The sequence below is a fragment of the Taeniopygia guttata genome, chromosome 4 (assembly GCF_048771995.1).
Source record: "Taeniopygia guttata chromosome 4, bTaeGut7.mat, whole genome shotgun sequence".
Classification (NCBI taxonomy): Eukaryota; Metazoa; Chordata; class Aves; order Passeriformes; family Estrildidae; genus Taeniopygia; species Taeniopygia guttata.
Genome location: NC_133028.1, coordinates 9,383,167 through 9,401,199, shown reverse-complemented (window position 1 = coordinate 9,401,199; position 18,033 = coordinate 9,383,167). Strand labels below are relative to the sequence as shown.

General features: G+C 37.3%; 1 protein-coding gene across 4 annotated transcripts in view; it reads right to left on the bottom strand.

The window, feature by feature from the left end:
• HTT (huntingtin) overlaps positions 1-18,033 on the bottom strand; it is a 79,272-nt gene that overhangs the window by 5,771 nt on the left and 55,468 nt on the right. For 2 of the 4 annotated variants that reach the window (XM_030270625.4, XM_030270626.4), the window contains 21 exons: positions 17,150-17,288; positions 15,475-15,597; positions 14,384-14,597; positions 14,038-14,183; positions 13,415-13,592; positions 13,021-13,113; positions 12,416-12,603; positions 11,658-11,784; positions 10,704-10,804; positions 8,733-8,887; positions 8,241-8,380; positions 7,990-8,072; positions 7,584-7,714; positions 7,271-7,400; positions 6,344-6,499; positions 3,736-3,926; positions 3,183-3,297; positions 2,746-2,959; positions 2,496-2,601; positions 969-1,131; positions 181-341 (listed from right to left, as the gene is read on the bottom strand). In XM_030270625.4, coding sequence (XP_030126485.4) covers positions 181-341; positions 969-1,131; positions 2,496-2,601; positions 2,746-2,959; positions 3,183-3,297; positions 3,736-3,926; positions 6,344-6,499; positions 7,271-7,400; positions 7,584-7,714; positions 7,990-8,072; positions 8,241-8,380; positions 8,733-8,887; positions 10,704-10,804; positions 11,658-11,784; positions 12,416-12,603; positions 13,021-13,113; positions 13,415-13,592; positions 14,038-14,183; positions 14,384-14,597; positions 15,475-15,597; positions 17,150-17,288 — 3,054 coding nt within the window. Of the gene's footprint in view, positions 1-180; positions 342-968; positions 1,482-2,495; positions 2,602-2,745; positions 2,960-3,182; positions 3,298-3,735; positions 3,927-6,343; positions 6,500-7,270; positions 7,401-7,583; positions 7,715-7,989; positions 8,073-8,240; positions 8,381-8,732; positions 8,888-10,703; positions 10,805-11,657; positions 11,785-12,415; positions 12,604-13,020; positions 13,114-13,414; positions 13,593-14,037; positions 14,184-14,383; positions 14,598-15,474; positions 15,598-17,149; positions 17,289-18,033 lie in introns of those variants that run through there. The other 2 variants (XM_072927959.1, XM_030270628.4) reach the window with 2 other exon arrangements.

The window sequence follows — 18,033 nt, the reverse complement described above, 5'->3', positions numbered from 1 at the left end:
TCTGTTTAGATATTCTCTTTTTTCCCTACAAACCTGAGGTACCAACAGCACAAAGCAATATACACCATTACTCTCTGCAGTAAAACTGCCTTTTTTGTGTCTTACACTTGTACTCTTATCCTTTGAGGCTTTACATTGTAATTACCCAGAAATGGCACACATTCAATCTTTTTAGGATACATTGCTGAAATCCATTGACTGGTGGAAGCACTGACAAAAAAACAGGAAAGACTCCACATTGCCATTGCCACGGGTGTTCTTTGTGTGAAATTGGAGAGAGAGAGCATCACCCAGTCACGGACCATTGAGGATTGTCCAGTGCTATGCAGTGTCTGGAACACCTGCAAAATATTGTACACAGGAATAAAAACAGGGTGGATGGATATGGGAAAAAGTTCCGTTTCTCTTGTAAAGGTTCTCTCTGGCTACAAAGCTCTGAGGGTCACAAATTGGATTCCTGGGGACAACTCTGAGTCTAATGAATCAGTGAACTGGACTCATGACAAATGTGCCAAACTGAAGTAATCACATAGGAATACACAACTTGTGTAGTGTTTTTGTTTTTTATAGATTCCATGTGCTGTGGACATGCACTCCCCAGTGATGCACAAGCTCAGTAGGTGCTGAAGAGCCAAAAGCCCAGAAGCCCAGCTGAAGCCACAGGGTCTTGCCTTTTAGGTTCACAAGGTGATGGCTCACTCAGATCTAGAATCTGAGCACCAGGATCACAACCATTAATTTCCTCATTATCAGTTACTGACCTGTCCTGCTGTGAGCTTTGGCCTCTAGGTGACATGGCAATTCTAGCCCTTGATGCTGCCTGGAAGCCAAAGCTCACAGCAGAACAGCTCCATCATGGCAGGTTTTTTAGATCTAATTAACAAAAGTGGTATATGGCTCTTCAGCTTAGCTGTCAATTATTTAGAAATTTTCTGAAACATTAAAAAAAATAAATGTATCAATACTACCTTATAAACTACTGTTGCCATGAATTGTGGGTATGGCTGCTGATTGGACAGAAATTCCCCAATGACTTTGTTCATTACATCTTGTGGGGGGAAAAAATCATCAAGGAACTGTGGAAGAATCCGAGCCACTACTCGAGCTTCAAAAGGAAATCCCTTCCTGATCCTGAAAATAATAAAAAATTTAATATATTATGATTGAACGTCAACACATATCTTGTTCTTTTCCAATTTAATTGGCAATGGAAAGAACATTTTACTTTCATCTCTGAGTAGGCAAGTTCTCAGCACTGATGCATTCAAATCTTCATGTAATCTTAATAACAGACTACCCAAAGAGGTCTATCAAAACCGTCAGAAGCCGTTACAGGTGTGCTCTTACCCCACACTCTCCCCTTTTCTTTTTTGAATAATCAAATTTTTTGAAGGTCTGGAATTGCATCAGAGGTGACACTTACCAACAGGAATGCTGAAAAAACTAAACAGGAACAAAAAAGGACAGGGAGATCACTCCTCCTAGTTATCAGAGAAAAGACCATTTATAAGCAGAATACTAGTTTTCATTCATAACATCTTGGCATTTTTTATTCAAGCTCAGAATGACCAACATATCAAACAAGAAAATTAAGCAGCATTGCTGTGTAAAGTGGGGAAAAGACACTCCAACCTACAGACAATTTTGTTTAAATAACACTAATTAGAAAGACTTTCTAATAAAGGCAGCATCTGTTGATGTATCATGATCAAGTTACCATCATGTGATACTTCCCTGCAAAAGTTATTTTTTGCTTGTAGTAGTCACATATGTTTTGCTAGCTCTTCAGAGTGATATATTCAAAAACACTCAAGCATTGCTCTAGTTCTGTTCTCACCAAGTACAGAAGTGAAACCCTCCTCCAGTTTTATGGAAAAATCACTGAACACTTTAAAAAATGTAAACCATTACCCACAAACTACTACACATCTAACATGCTATACTCACTTAAGACAGCTTGAGATTGTCAGATCAAAACAGAGGTTTTGCAGTGTTCCCATTAATGAGTTCCATGTGAATACAGAAGTTTTACTGTATCCTTCCACTGCAATTACTTAACAGCCTCAGAAAGAGCAACTCTTGTGAAGAGGGAAGGGGGAAAAAGTTTTAAACTCTTAGGGTGGTTAGAAAGATTATTTCCCGTAAACTGGATTTATAGCCTTGATTATTTAGAAGACATCCTGAAAAGCACTTAAGAGTCTGACCTGAAGGGAGCTGGAAATACATTTATGAAGTTGTATGGTTTGTGCAAGACACAGTATCAGTTTGGACATGTCTGGTTTTCATTTACATTCCTGCACATTTGTGCTGCCTTCAGCAATTCCATCAGTGTTACTGTGTATACCAGGAGTATAACGTTTAAGCAATAGTAAGTAGAGAAACATGTAAGAAACATGTCAGAAGCTGTAAGAACTGCCAAATAGAGAAGTGAGCACACAGTGACAAACACAGTCCTTTCCCTCCCAGAGCACCATTTACACATTTTGTCTTCTTACCTATCAAAAAGGACAGATACTCGTTCCATAGCAACAATCACAGATTCACTGTCAGGAGCACCAGGATTTGCATCTGGGATACGGCTGGGGCTGATTTTTTCCTTTCCTAAACCAAAATAATTTGTTACAAGTTCAACTGTGGATGTTTAAATACACTTCTTTTACTCTTGGTAACAAAAATAAATTAAGAAAATTAGCACTGTTAGCAAGCCAGTCTCCCAGCATATCAGAAGTATAACAAAGTGAGTACCTGTGTACATGCAAGTCAGCATTAATCCCAGGGCTGCCATTGCTCTGTGGGGGCTCTGCACATTCACCCTGTCAACACTCAGTTTAACCAGGGACTCACTGTCCAGCCTGGAAAGCTGCTCTGAAAGAAGGAGTCGTTCCAATCCTCTCAGGACACAGTGATAAATAATGGATGGTGTTGATTCATCACTTCCAGACACCATGACTCCACACATCTGAAATAAAGCAAAAAACACCAACTACTTCGTTTTGAGGTGTATTTTAGTTATCTTCTAGCACCACACCACAACAGCATGGAACAGCATCAGGTATTAACGAAAGCTGATGAAACTAAACCCAAAAGCATACCTACACCTCAGTATTCAAATTAAGTGGTAAAGACAGCTAATGTGGTCTCAGGTTACACAACCACCACTCACTGGAGGCATCACAACATACCTGTATAATTCCTGCAGAAAATTCAGGCCCTACATCAAGTGGGTAATTCTCGATCAAATAGAAAGCAGCTGCACACATTACCAAAATGTGCTCTTGGTTATGGATATTCACACAACTGCAAATGAGCAAAAACACTAGTGGTCACACCAAAGTTGTTTAGGTCACAAACAGAGACACTATAAACAATTTCTAGAAATTAAAAGTATTTTTGAACATGAAACGTAAGCCCCTTTTAAAATCACAGGAAGTACTGCTGAGGTGCAATAGGAGAACACTGATTATCATGAAAATGACAGAAAAATAAGGTTTAAGTAACACAGTTTACCAAAGTCACAAAAGCCTGTACTATCAAACAGTTTTCTCATCCTCAAATACCATTTCACTATGTAAATTAAACCTAAAATTGGATGATATTTTCAATGAAAATGCCAAAACCTGCTTGGTACAACAGCCTGCTCTAAAATGTACCGGCAACTGCCAACAACAGAGAGCCCTTTTGTTCAGACATAAACATGCAACAGTTTGGAGCCAGAGGGAAAGGGAGAAGCCTTACTGTGCTACTCCTTTCAAATTGGAGAGCAGATACTCGCTGATAATTGGAATGAGTTGCTTTGCTGTCTCATCTAGCAAGTCGCACTCAAGGATATAAAGAATTCCATGCAGAGCTCCAATCCGACTTGGCATGTGGGTGCTTCTTAGGGTTGATTCTAGCAGTCGGCTCACTGGTTCAGCCACAGCTTTATCCTAATACACCCAACAAGAGTACTCATTAGAAATCAACACTGGTTTAAATACTGGCAAGTCCTGTCATTCAGAAACACTTGGAACAAATTAAAGAGCAGAAAATAGGGAACAAACCAATGTCTGGCTTAAACTACTTTGAATAAATGTCACAAGACTAATACAATCAGAGAAGAGATGAGTTGCAGATTAACTAGGAAATTGATGCTACTTTGTTTTATTTGTACAAAGTTATGTCACGATTTGAAATTTAAAAAACCCAAACAAGATAAGGATTAGTTCAGTAAATAGTACATGCTATTAAGGATATAGGGCTTGAATAATTGAAATTTTGTGGCCTTCCAACTAAGCACAAAGGATGCTTGCATCTGAAACAGACTGTCACCAGACAACTATACTCTGTCACATGCTATCTATCTACTCAACTCATAGCACATTGTTCCATTCGTTCATTATTCTCTGAGACCACTGGTACTCAGACCTACACCTCTCCCTCCATCAATCCTATGATCTGCATGAGGGAATTCAGTGTATTCTCAGCTGATCAGGAATGTTTATCTGCTGGAGGTGAGGGACTCTGCAAAGGGATCTGAACAGGCTGGATCAATGGGCCAAGGCCAAGGGTCTGAGGTTCAGCAAGGCCAAGTGCCAGGTCCTTCCCCTGGGTCACATCAACCCCTGCAGTGCCACAGGCTGGAGCAGAGTGGCTGGGAAGGGCCCTGTGGAAAAGGACCTGGGGGTGCTGGTTGAGAGTGGCTGAACACAAGCCAGGTGTGCCCAGGTGGCCAAGAGGGCCAATGGCACCTGGCCTGGATCAGCAGTGGTGTGCCCAGCAGGACCAGGACAGTGACTGTCACCCTGTACTTCACAGAATCATTAAGGTTGGAAAAGACCTCCAAGATCATGGAGTCCAGTCTTTGACCAAGCACCATCAACTAAAGCACAGCACTGAGTGCCATGTTCAGCCATTTCTTGAACACCTCCAGGGATGGTGAGTCCACCACCTCCCTAGGCAGCCCATTCCAATGTTTAACCACCCTTTCAGTGAAGAAATTCTTCCTAATAGCCAACCCAAACCTCCTCTGGCACAACCTGAATCCATTTCCTCTTGTACTGTCACCTGAGAGAAGAGACTGACCCTTACTTTGCTATAATCTTTCAAGAACTTGTAGAGTCATAAGGTCCCCCCTGAGCCTCCTTAGGCTCCATCCTTAGGGAGATGGTTTAGTTAGGTGAATGGTTGGACTCAACCATCTCAAGGGTCTTTTCCAACCTAAATGATTCCACAACTTGACGTTCAGTATTCACAGCTCAAGCTGGTATCAGATACTTCACTCCCTGTTATCAAATACCACAACTTACTGGAATATACAAAATCTACTTTGAATTTTAGTTTTGGAAAGTCTCCTTACTATCTAAGTAATTAGGAGAAATTACTTACTTTACCTTGTCCCTTTACTCATGAAGTATCTAAGATACAGGCCAGTTTGAGACAGTGTCTGCTCTCTAGTTGCTCTTTTTAAGCAGATTTTCCATATAACTGAGCACAGAAAAACAAGCAACTCTTGAAACCAGATTCTTGTTTTTTAAGCTGTTATATTCAGCTGCTTGCTTGTGAGAAGGTGTTGTTAGCTCACTGAGTGGGAAATGACAGCCTAGTCAGAATAAGCTGATCTCTAAAACTGTTTCTGTATGTTTGCCATCATGTTCCCAGCCTTCCCTTGCAGAGCTGCTGCTGAAATAGCTACTGAAAGCCCCATCCTAAAAGACTTTCAGAATTTCTTTTACCACTATTACCCATATAGCTTTATATTAGCCTCAAAGTTTCTAGAAATACTAACTTCTTCCAAAATGATTTGTAATTTTTTTCCCTAAATAACTCCACTCTGAAATGTTCACTGGAAAGTACTTCCGGTCTACACATTTCAAGAGAGAATGATGCAGTGGAGGGAAGAGTGAGGGAAAGAAAAGGGATACCTGACTATCTGGGGCTATATATTCATCACATACACTGTCCCAGCCTCCCATGAGATTACAGCCATTCACCAGCAATACAAATCTAGCAAAAGCTGTTCTGCGAGTCCTCATTTCTGGCCTGAAATGTAACAAATGAGGAATCCAGGGCAAAGGTAACACTGAATTCAATAAAACAAACCAAAAAGCCCATTAAATCATGCTCAAACCTCAAAAAAATACCAAATCAAACAACCTTTCTGTTTGAATACAGGGCAATTGGAGATAATGTTTGCAAACTCTGAAAGCCCAGAATACATATCCTATTACTTCTTACAGCCATGCAGATCAACTAAAGGATATTCTTAGACACAAGCACCCTTACCAAGTACACCAGGTTTTGCAGTAGAAGCTGAGTTAACCTAAACACTCATGAATTTGCTATAAACTTTCTGAGAATTTCTTACCATTCCAAGAACAGCAGCAGCTTTGCAAGTAGCTGGTATCAAATACTGTACAAGAATCTCATCTTCTGAGGGATGCACCTTTCGTAACTCTGTCAGTGTTGTGTACATCATCTCAAACTGATTTCTTTCTGTAAATAGGTCTGACACTGCCAGAAGCTGTACAGAAATTAAAATTGAATATAAAAAAATTCCCATTAGCACACAGCCAAAAATTGACTCTCTCTTCTGTTAAAATTGTAAGCAAAAGATTCCTCAATTGATTTATTAAATGTGTAAGCATTTACTCAAGGGTCTGAAATAACTATTACTATTGTTGTCCAGAATTAATTCCACCATTCATCTCCAATAATAATGACCTCCAAGAAGTCCTTTTTACCAAAAAGTTTACAAAATCAAAGACACTATAGTAAGTAACTCTGGGACATGAACAAACATTACTATTGAAATGTACTAAACCATCCCAAAACACATAACACATACTTTTCTTGCAAAGATAGTACCATTTTAAGTCATAAGAGTGATAGTGAATAATGTCTGTCAAGACACATTCCACACCAGTGCTCTTTAGTCTTGCTTCTACACTTAATAATAACAACATACACTGTTGTTCCATCTTCATTTTCTTACAAAGGGGTAGGATAAGCAATCTTGCTTTAGCAAGCAGTCAAGTAAAATATAAACTGCCATTAAGTAGCAATGAAGTATTTGTAATGTAGCAGCAGAATACACAATCTAGATGCTTATATAGCTTAAATCAGTATAATGCTGTAGTTGCTCAAGTTATGTTTCCTGTACTGTCCATAGAATAGCACTGCCAAGAAAATCCTGTGTGTCCCATCTATTAAAAGATGCTTTATAAATGCTACTTAGTTCTGAACACTTGTAATATATATTCAATTACGACTCTGAATAACAATTCAGACTTACTGATCGCACCACTTCACTGATCAAAATCACTGGTGTTCTCTTGCTGGGGTTGGATGGCAATATCCACTGACTGTAGAGTTCAAGCAAGAACTGAGAACAAGAATGGATATCTACACCAGCCCGGTGTTTCCTGCAAGGAACAAAAAACAAGTGTTAAAATAGCTATTCTTAAGCCCTGCTAAAATGCTTGATTTGAAATAATACAGTTATTTACCAACATCCAATTTATAAATCCAGCTCATTGAATTCAACATGAAGAAATAAAACCTTCACTATGACTCAAAAGAGAGAAGAGACAAAAAAAATAAGATACCTGGTGTTGATAGGAGAGGTTGGTGGTGAGGATGGAGCAGGTACATCATTCTCGTCTTCTTCATCCTCACCCCACTCTTCTTCTCTCAGTGGAGTGATATTATTTCCTAACCATATGGAGTGTATAGAGACCTTGCAACACACAAAAGAGAAAAACAAATAGCAAAGAAGTGCATTTAACACCCCAGTAGTCAGCCTAGAAGAATCTTAGAAGCCAAACATTTTCACTTAAATAACAGGCAACACACAGCTTTCTAGCAGAGGAGACAACCCAGTTATGACCTACCCCACATTACTCATCAGAGCTTTTAGTTTCTATTTGATGTCAAGCAATGCTTCTTAACTAATTTTTCAGAACTGGAATTAATGTAATAAAAATCAAGTTTAAAGCTGAGCTTTTAACAAACCTGTCCCAATTTATAATCCATATCTCCTATTTCTCGTTCAGTATTGATCTGCAGTAAGAGTTTTTCATGGCTGATAAGAGCACCTGTAATGAAACACAGGATGAATTTTTAAAAAGTGCATAATAAAGCACATGTGAAAATGGCTTAATTTCCCACAAACTAGATTTGAAATTTTTCTGAGACTATCTTTTCCACATTTTAAATACGAAAGAAATTCATTCTCCCCTTCTCCCCCACAAACAAGCTCTTACCTGTAGTAGCAGGAGAAAGTGATGGAACAGGGTCCCAAGCTTGGTATAAGTGATGAGTAGCAATATTATCTCTCTTAGACACCATTGCCTGGATTTCCTGCTCAACAATTCCCCTGATAACACTTAGCTTCCTCCCAAACCTAAAAGCCCAAGAGAAATCAAATTTAGCAGACTTTTCCTTTAACAGTTTTGTGCAAGTCTGGCTCACTCTGTAATGTTATGTGTCTATGATTATTTTCAGTATCAGGGAAATGAAAATGTTGAAAAATATGTTCTGCACACTGTTTACTAGATTTGATTAAGATGTTATCTTTTAAGTCAGCATGTTCACAATGCTACATCCATACAACTTCTCTATAAATAGATCCATTCATATATACTCTTACTCAGAAAATACAATCTACACATATTTTTCCTACAATTAGACTAAGCTACTGTCAGTATGTATTAACCACAAGTTTTATGCATTTGAGAACAAGTGAAAACAAATACCTTGTGTCCAGAGCTTTTAAAGCTTTGTTGCGGGGTTGCTGCTCCAAGCAGCTAACTGCTGGATTGCCTGCAACAGGTATGGTCATTGCACTCAGCACCAGGGAGGTTATGGCTTGCACTGCAAGAACATTGATTTGGGTCCTCTCTGTATCTTCCTGTAAAATGAACTCACTGTAATTTGAATTGTTAAAAAAAAAAAAAAATTCAAAAGCTCTGAATATCAGTTTGTCAGGTTTCACTAAATTATCATTAATAAGCCTGACACCTACTTTTTTCCTCATCCAGAAAAATCTATGTGACATAAACAATGCACACAAAGCAATGACTGCAGCAGCAACAAATCCTTCCTTCTCATCACTCTGCATGCATTCTTCTCTTGTCCCAACAGCATTAAAACCTCAAGGTGTCCATTTCAGAACTTTTTTTAAAGTGTTTAGCCTCTTTCTTTGCAGCTACCCATTAGTTACTTGTTGAAACAAAGCATCAGACCACAAATGCATTTGATCCTTTTTAGAAGATATAAGATGGTAACCAACGTTCAACTTTAAAAAAAAAAATTTTCATTTCAGAAAATATTAACATACTGAAATTTACAACAGCACTTAAAATATTTACAGTTTTGAATATACTGGTCTGCCTTGGAAAGCAAGGGAGCAGTATTACTCTTGTTCCACAAATACTCTCTACATGACAAATAAGGAACAACCAATAGCTTGACTGCCCTAAGTCTGACCCAACATGGCCATTATGCAGTAGACAGTTAAATCAAGGTGTCCAAGCCTGTATAAATAACAGAAAATTCTAAACCAGGGAAGAGGAATGATGATTCCCTATTCCTTTTTGCAGTCTGACACCTAGGAAGCAAGAGAAGCAAACCTCTATGTCTGCTACTCAGGATGCACAGTTTGTCCTCTGAATTCTTCAAACTGCTTTAGGTTCTGCACCTACCATCAGGACCATGAACAAGCCTAGGAAAACAACCTTTCAGGTCAAAGAACTAGAACCTAGTAAAATCAGTTTGCTAGTAGGTTAAGACAGTTGAAGAAGGAGAATCTCTTTCATGATAGCCAAATTCACTCTCATCTTGACTTTCCACAGAATCATCAAGGTTGGAAGAGACCTTCAGAGACCATTCAGTAGAATTATTAATCCAGTACCACCATAATCACCCCTAGACCATGTCCCTAAGTGCCACATCCAAACCCCTACTGAACATGCAAAGCCAGTGGTAGAGTCACTGGGAAACTTATTCCAATGCCTAACCCCTCTTTTAGTGAAAATCCTTTTCCTAATATCCAATCTGAACCTCCCCTGGTGCAACTTAAGGAGTTCAGTTGAGAGGTAGCAGACAAGACCAATCTGCACCTGCCTACACCCTCCTTTCAGGTAGATCTGGAGAGTGATGAGGATCCCCATGAGCCTCCTCTGCCTGAGACTAAACACCCTCAGCTCCCTCAGCCACAGCCCCAGTTTTGTTGCTGCTCCTTGGACAGAAATAACTGGTATATAAACTAGACACAAATTCTGCTCTAAATTTCTTCAGCTCTGATCCCCAAAATGCTCTCCACTGAATTTTGAACATTTACCTAAGCTAGAAGCCCAGCTATCCAATATACAGTCTACAAGTGGGAGCAAGACACATGAAGATGCATCTTCAGGTCAATTAATTTCTAGTCAAGAATTTTGCAAAGAAAAAAAAAAGAAACAAATCAAAACTGTATTGAGTAATGTACTAATAAAGAGTTGAAACAGCTTCATTAATTTTTTTCCTCACTATTCACATGCTTGCAGAGGCTCTAAGCTAGAAGATGGATGCATCTGAACTCAATAGGGTATGAGAAAAAGGAAATACAAAACAGAAAAAAATCCTTAGCGCTAGTCACTTCTTTTCTGCTTTACAGTTTTATTAATAGAAACACTTTTCCTGGTTTCAGCAAAATTTCCTTTTAAAAACACAATGAATGACATTACCTCTTGCTGGTTCTCCTCTTGGTCCATTACAATGGGCTGAGTTACGAGCACACCAAGCAAAGTAGCCCAAGTCTCTTCAAACTGAGTACGGCTGATCCATCCTATGGAAACACTCAGAGATAGCCACTTACGTCTCAGTACAAAGTTAAACAAGGAACAGCATTAAAAAAGGTACATTGTTTCCACAGATTTAGTTTCTGACCACTTCCTATTCATTTTGGCATTTTTTGTAATGGAACAGGCTTCCCTGGGAAGTGGTCACAGCACCAAGCCTGACAGATTTAATAAGTGTTTGGACAATACTCTCAGGCCCATGGTGTGACTCTTGAGGATGGTGCTGTGCAGGGCCAGGAGCTGGGACTCAAGGATCCTTGTGGGTCCCTTACAATTCAGCTTATTCTGTGATCTACTAGGTGTGGATGAGAATGGCAGAGAACAACACCACACCTTCTCTCCTTCAGCTACAAGAAGATGGTGAGAACTGGAAACACTGTGCTAAGACACTTAGAATGGTTTGGGCAGGAAGGATTTTTCCAGGATCTTCTAGTCCAACCCAAATCTGATGTCTGAGCTGAAGGTAGGTTACAGAGGTATCTTACAACAGGACTTTCTACTGCACATTAATAGAAAAAAAATGTGTGTGGGGGAAGCAAAATATTCTCAAAAATACTCTCAAGCATATGCCCCAGAAAACAAATGGTCATTCTGCAAGAGCACACTGCAATCTCCCTGAGTTGAAACAACTTGTGACTTCATTTCTGTAACTTATTCTCTTCATTGAACAAAATGTAAGAATTACTGCAGCACCATTACTAACCTGCTCTGAATTATTACCTGTCTTCCACATAAGCAACAAAAGTTAGCAAACAGTTTCAGATACAGTTATTCAGTAATTTCAAAACACAGGTAAATGCCAAATAAGAGCCAAGTGCATTCATTCAATTTTGTACATACCAAGTGTATTAATGCGATAGATGAACTCCTTAAAGATTTCCTTTTCTTGAAGAAATTCTACTGGGATTTCAGGAAAAACTGTGCCAAAATCACCTGAAGGCTTTGGTGACCAGCCTAATTTCCAGACCTAAAGAAATATAAAGCAAGTTTAACTATCCAAACCAGATACAGTATTTTATATTTATATTGCAGTTCTAAATATGCAGGCACCATTCAAAGGCAACAAGACATCAGTAAATAAAAGTAGTTCTCCAAACAGAAAAAATACTCAAAGGAAGATGGAACATCTAACAAAACTTATATACAATGTACACCATATTTCTTATTTTAGGGCTTTTTCCATCATACTTCCCATTGTAGATTAATTATCCAGTTTTATGGTCCAAGTTTAGATATAGAAGCAAGTAAGTTCCTGTCATATATTTCAGTTTAGAAATTGTGCAGAAATGATGCTGAAACAGAATTTAAGGAAGACATTTCACATACTACTGATGCCTAAAAAAACACACTGATACATCTGAGAGGGGACAAAAAAGTTTCAACCAAAAAAATTAAGTTTCTACATCCCCTTAAAAACAGCACAGAGAAACAGAGAAATGGCCTTGCACATGTTGTTTGTTACTTAGTGTTCAAAAAGATTGATCAAACCAGCTGAAGGTTGAAGTCCTGTTGTAGCACTTCAAATGCAGCACCATGTTTGGTTTGCAAAGCTTTTCAATAACTTTTAAAGTCTTGAAAGCAAAACATAATAAACATACCAAGGGAGGTACTCTGGTGTAGCTGTTCACTAGAGGCAGCCTTGCTAAACTGATGATGATGTTCTTGAGGACAGGAGTGAGAAATGCAGGGATGCTGCTGTTTCTTCTGTGCCCCAGTGACAAGACAGTCTGTAAGCATTCCACCATCTCAGCTATCATTTCACATGCTGCAATAACGTGTTTTGTTTCTTTGTTGGGAGAGAAAGAAATTCAGCTTTACATATCCACTCAAGTGACAAAGAATTTAAAAAGATAGAAACAAAAAAATCTTAATGCAAGAATATGTTGATTAAAAAGGACAAAACCACAATAAGGACACAAACAAAGAAATTTTTAAAATTTAAAATATCACACTTTAAGAAGCTCAGTCTGCAGCATGCTGCACAGTTAACAGAATCCCCCAAAAGAAAAATTTGCATTAATGTATAACTTCCAAGAAAAAGCAACTATACCTGTAAAAATATGGCAACCTATATTTAACAGACATTACCACATACAAATAAAGTCTCAGATGAACTTTCATTGTTAAAAATAATAGTAATAGAAAGGATAAATATTTCTTCAATGAAAGTTTAGGGCAGAAGCAAAATTCACTGTTTACTTACTCTGTACATTTGAATCAATTTCCACCTCACTTAAAGGTTTTGAAGTATTCTTTCTTTCAGGACTCAGAAGTTGATTACCAGGTTCCACAGCAACTGAATTGGAGAAAATATTTTAATGATAAAGCTATTTCCTATTTCATATTCCATTTTTAATAAACAACACATAGCAGTCAAATGTTTGACATATCCAAAGCATTTGCCACGTTAAAAAAAAAAAAAAACACCAAAAAACTAAATTTAAAATGGAAAATTAAAGTAGTAAAAACTAAATTTGTTGAACAAATTATTAACAACAAGGACTCAAAGGAAATATTCCAGACACACAGCATTTGATCAATGATGACTGGCAAACTATTAACAAAACTTTTCTCCTAGCTGATCAAACTGCACTCACCTGCTTCTATGATAAATCTAATGCAGTTAATTAAGGAGCAAGCATATGTCACATGAGATGCAGAAGACAGCAAATTCCAGAGACTAGGCTGCTGTAGTGTCAGACAGCAACAGTCCAGACCAGCTTGAAGATCTACACTTAATGGAATCTGGTCATGCACTAAATGCCATGATAATGCCTGTACAAAAAGAGAAGTTCTCTGTTAACAGCAAATCCTCACAACAGAACAACTTCTAACCAAAGGTGACTTTTATTTAACTCAGTAAAATGTAAAGTATTAGTAGCAAATAATATTTTTTTTTTTCCCAAGAAAACACTATTTATTTTAAGTACAAGAAAATGATGACATTTAAATACTGTTTACTAAGTGTCCCAAAAATCAGCGCAGGACCCATTCTCCCAAATTCCATCAATCAATCAACCTCTCCTTGTATAAAGCTGTCCTTGTCCCACAGCCCAAATCTGATTTACTAGCACAGGTCAAACACAAAAAAACACTGAAGAAATTTGTACAGTTAAGACAAAAGAATTGTCCTAATCAAGAATTACTCAGTGGTGATCAGTTTGAGTTGTTCCCTCTCCCAGTATTTCATCACATCTTTAATTATGCTGTAGTTTCTTACCTCTACTGACATCACTACGAATTTCAGGATATCACCCTCTTTGTCAGGAGGAACACGGAGACCAGCTGGTAGTTTTGAGAGTAACAACAAATACTGAGCCAGTGCACGACAAAGTGTCATCATAGACTGATACATCACCTCATCTCCTATAAAATAAGACTGGATGAAATCTAGCAGTTTGAATTTTTTTCCACTCAATAAATGTTTTTCAGAACTAGCTCACAAGCACTTTTATGCCAGGTATCTCGATTTTTTTTTTAATAGTAAGTTCATGTATTCACAAGACATCTGTAAAGTATCTTTGCAGAGAAGAGAATAAACTTTAAAAGATCATTATTTCTATTACCAAAGATATCGCTTAGTTTTTTCCAGTAGGCTGATGGCTCAGTTGGCAATAGTGGTTGGAAAACCTGGTGGTTGGCGGGAAGGTTTTGTACAGCAGAAGACACATGATCCAGAGTTACCCTCCGAACTGTTTCAAAGAGGCTGCTCTTCTGGTCCCTTAAGAGCTCATTCATACCAAGGCTTAAACAAGGTGCTAACAAGCTCAGGTTGAACTCCTGAAATCAAAGAGGAGATAAAAAGAAATTGCTTTTAATGTGAAATCAGGTACCTGGTGGTATAATTCCAACATATTAACATGGTGGTAAATTTACAGTGTATTGATTAACTAACTTATTATTAGCACCTCTGCTCTACTGTGGTGTAACAATGTGGTTTAGCCCACACTGGCTCAAAATTTGAATTCCAACCAGTACCATATTGGAAAGGAAAAATCAATATGCTTATTCCAAATTTTCAGGACAATGTGTGAATAAAGCTTAAGGATGACATATATACAAGGAATTTTCAAGTAATAAGTTTTCAAACAAACAAGTCAAGTATCTTTTTAGCAACAGTTTCCCCACTATTATTTCTGCATACCAGCAGTAAATATCATGGTGAGAATTTGAACAAAAGACATCCTTAGATACACGCTGTCTTTATGTCAGATTTATGTCTGCGGCCTGTTACTGGCTTACTGCAAGTCAGCCAGCACAGATAATGGAGAGGTTACAAACACAGCTGGCCTTGGAAGAGTCTGTATGGCAAATCAAGATTATGTAGAACAGTACAATTGGATTTTTCTGATTGCAATACATAAATAAACCTTTGCTTCCACTCTGTCTATTCAACCTGTACTACTAGTAAGTTACTATTAGCAACATTGCAAGACAGATAGCCACTGTTTTACACAAATATCTACTATTTTAGTTTCTAAAGTTAAGTGAATTAGCATTTTCAGTATATATTATCAGTATTATATACAAATATACACAAATATATACAAATTTGAAGTGTTTACATTTAAGAATGTAAACACTTCAGAATGTTATCTATTAATACTAGCAATGGAACACTTGAACTAATTTCATCCTCTTCTTCTGACAAAGTTACCTTGCTGGTCATGAAGGAGTTCAGGTCAGGCTGAGGAATCCTATTTACCAGCTCTGCTCCTTCTAGAAGCGCCGAGTCAGACCTGATGTAGCACTGTGACCGCACTAGTGACACATACCAGTCCTTTAATGATCAAAAAGAGACATTTATTACACACTTGTTTTCAGAAAACAAGACACTATATGGGGGCAGAGGGAGAACTGCTCATTAGCACGGAATATCTAAGACATCCATAGGCTATATTAATATAAAAAACACCCCTCTCATATTAAAAAGCAAAGCAAAACAAACAACTGGTGAATGGAAATGGAACATCTTAAACTGGACCAACGGATGTTCAGTGACAAGTTGTCTATATCCATAAAGTCTGGACAGGAAATGAGGAAAAATTAATCTTAATATATAGTGCAAGTATTTGTATTAGGATCCTAAACCTGACCAGATAATCTAGGAAAATAACATGGAATTCACAGTAGTCACACAAATATAACAGTGATAAAAGAAAAACCAATACTATAACCAAGGAAGAAAACTCTTCAAATAATATATATACACAATAAATATAAATAATAAATGTAAATATAATAAATATTATATATATGTGTGTGTGTGTGTGTTTTCAAAGATTCAAATAAATTTGCTGACATTAATTAATTAGAACACAACTAAACCTGTCAGAGTTCAAGGAGCATCTGGACAATGCTATTAGTCATGGGATTTATTTTTAGGTATCCCTGAAAGAAGTAGGGAGTTGGACTCATTGAGCTTTATGAGCCCTTCCAATGCAAGATATTCTATGATTCTGTGAACCATGCAGAAGCTGTGGGGGAAGCACACAACAACTACTTTTGTTTAGTATTTACAGTGACAGACAAAGGAGATTTTTGGAGTAATTTGAAGACAAAGCTATGGGTAAATGGTTTCTGGGCACAGCATTTTCTCCTGCTGTCCAAGTAGGCCTCAACATTTCCCCATAGCCAATGACTGCTCAGATTCATCCCAACTATCAGCTAATCAAATCATTTTTGCTATCTCCATTACATAAGTTTCCTATTACTGCATATCACTGTAGAACATGGAGGGACAAAAAGAGAAATTATTTGTACCATGGGACAAACTAGAAAAAAGGAAGACACAAAAGGCCCCAAGATTTGCTCTTAGCCTTCCACTTCACTTAGAAATAAACACGTTTAAGTACACAAAAGACAGAAACAGTTCAGTATTCTTGATTGTTCCCTGAAAGTAATTTAAAACTGAGAAGGAAAAACTGAAAAAGCAATGTTTAATTTCCAAGAGATAGGCAATAACTTTCAGCAAATGAATAAAACTAGTAACTGTAGTAAAACACATCAAGAAAACAAGATTATTTATCTGTCTCTATTGAATTGTATATAAATCTTTCCATTAAAGTTGAGCAAAGAAACCAAACTTGGTAAATTTTTCACAGCACTGCCAATATAACAAACATCTAAGTTTGTGCTAATCATCCATTCTAAGTTCAAGAGTCAGCCAACACACACGAAATTAATCACTGATCTATATTTGAGATACAATATGACAATCCTGAGAACATTAACTGCACAGTAAAAATAAGCTGCATTTAAATATTTTGTAAAGAATAAAGCTTGTTTATAGTCAAGGCACTTTTAGTGACTCTTTCTAAACATAATCTTACTTTGTCTAGAACTACATTCTCTAAAGGTGGTTGGTCTTCTCCATCTAGTGGGTGTGAGGTAACCAGAGGTGAAGGACTGGTTGTGTCTGGAGCTACCATGAGACGAAACCTATCCAAGAGTGAGTAGAGTCTTTGGTGTCTGAAAACAGAAGAACACATCAGCAGAGGGATATCTTAGTTGTAAACAATGAAAAATAGAAAGACATCCAGGACAGAAAAGCACTAGAGTCTTCAATTTTTTGTTAGATACATGCAGTCATATGATGCAAACTTTCTTCAGGTATCAGAGGCCAAAATTAATTAACTCAGCACCACCAACAAATAAAGATTTAAATTTAATTTAGTGTTAAAATCAGTGCTATAACTAAGCTTAAACTATAGCTTTCTTTATCTAGCACATCTTTTAATGAGTAAGAAGAGTCAAAGTTAGTATACTGATTATTTGACTGCAAAAAAATACATTTTAACAGATGCTAACCAATAATCCAGTAAAATTATACTTCAATTAAAAAAATGATCCCTCAATGTACTAAAAACTCCAGTTCCTGAATTTATGTCAGTGTCAGAGATGTTTTTTTTTGTACAGGTTATTTTTTTTTAATTCTACCACTGCTATCAAGAACTTGTACAAAGTCATTTTTTAAATTTTTTTTTAAATTAAATTGAACATTACCTATGTAGGGACATTACTACTGATCTACTGCAGTCTCACATTTTAAGTTCTTTCTCCTATTTATTTCAATCAACAGACAGCAACCTCAAACAGCAATGACACAAGGAGTAAATAAGGATTTTTGTAACATCAAATAGAAGTTTTTTTAAAAATTAGTAATTTTTTCCTTTTTATACAAGCAGTTTAAACAGCCAGGAGACTAACCAGTTAA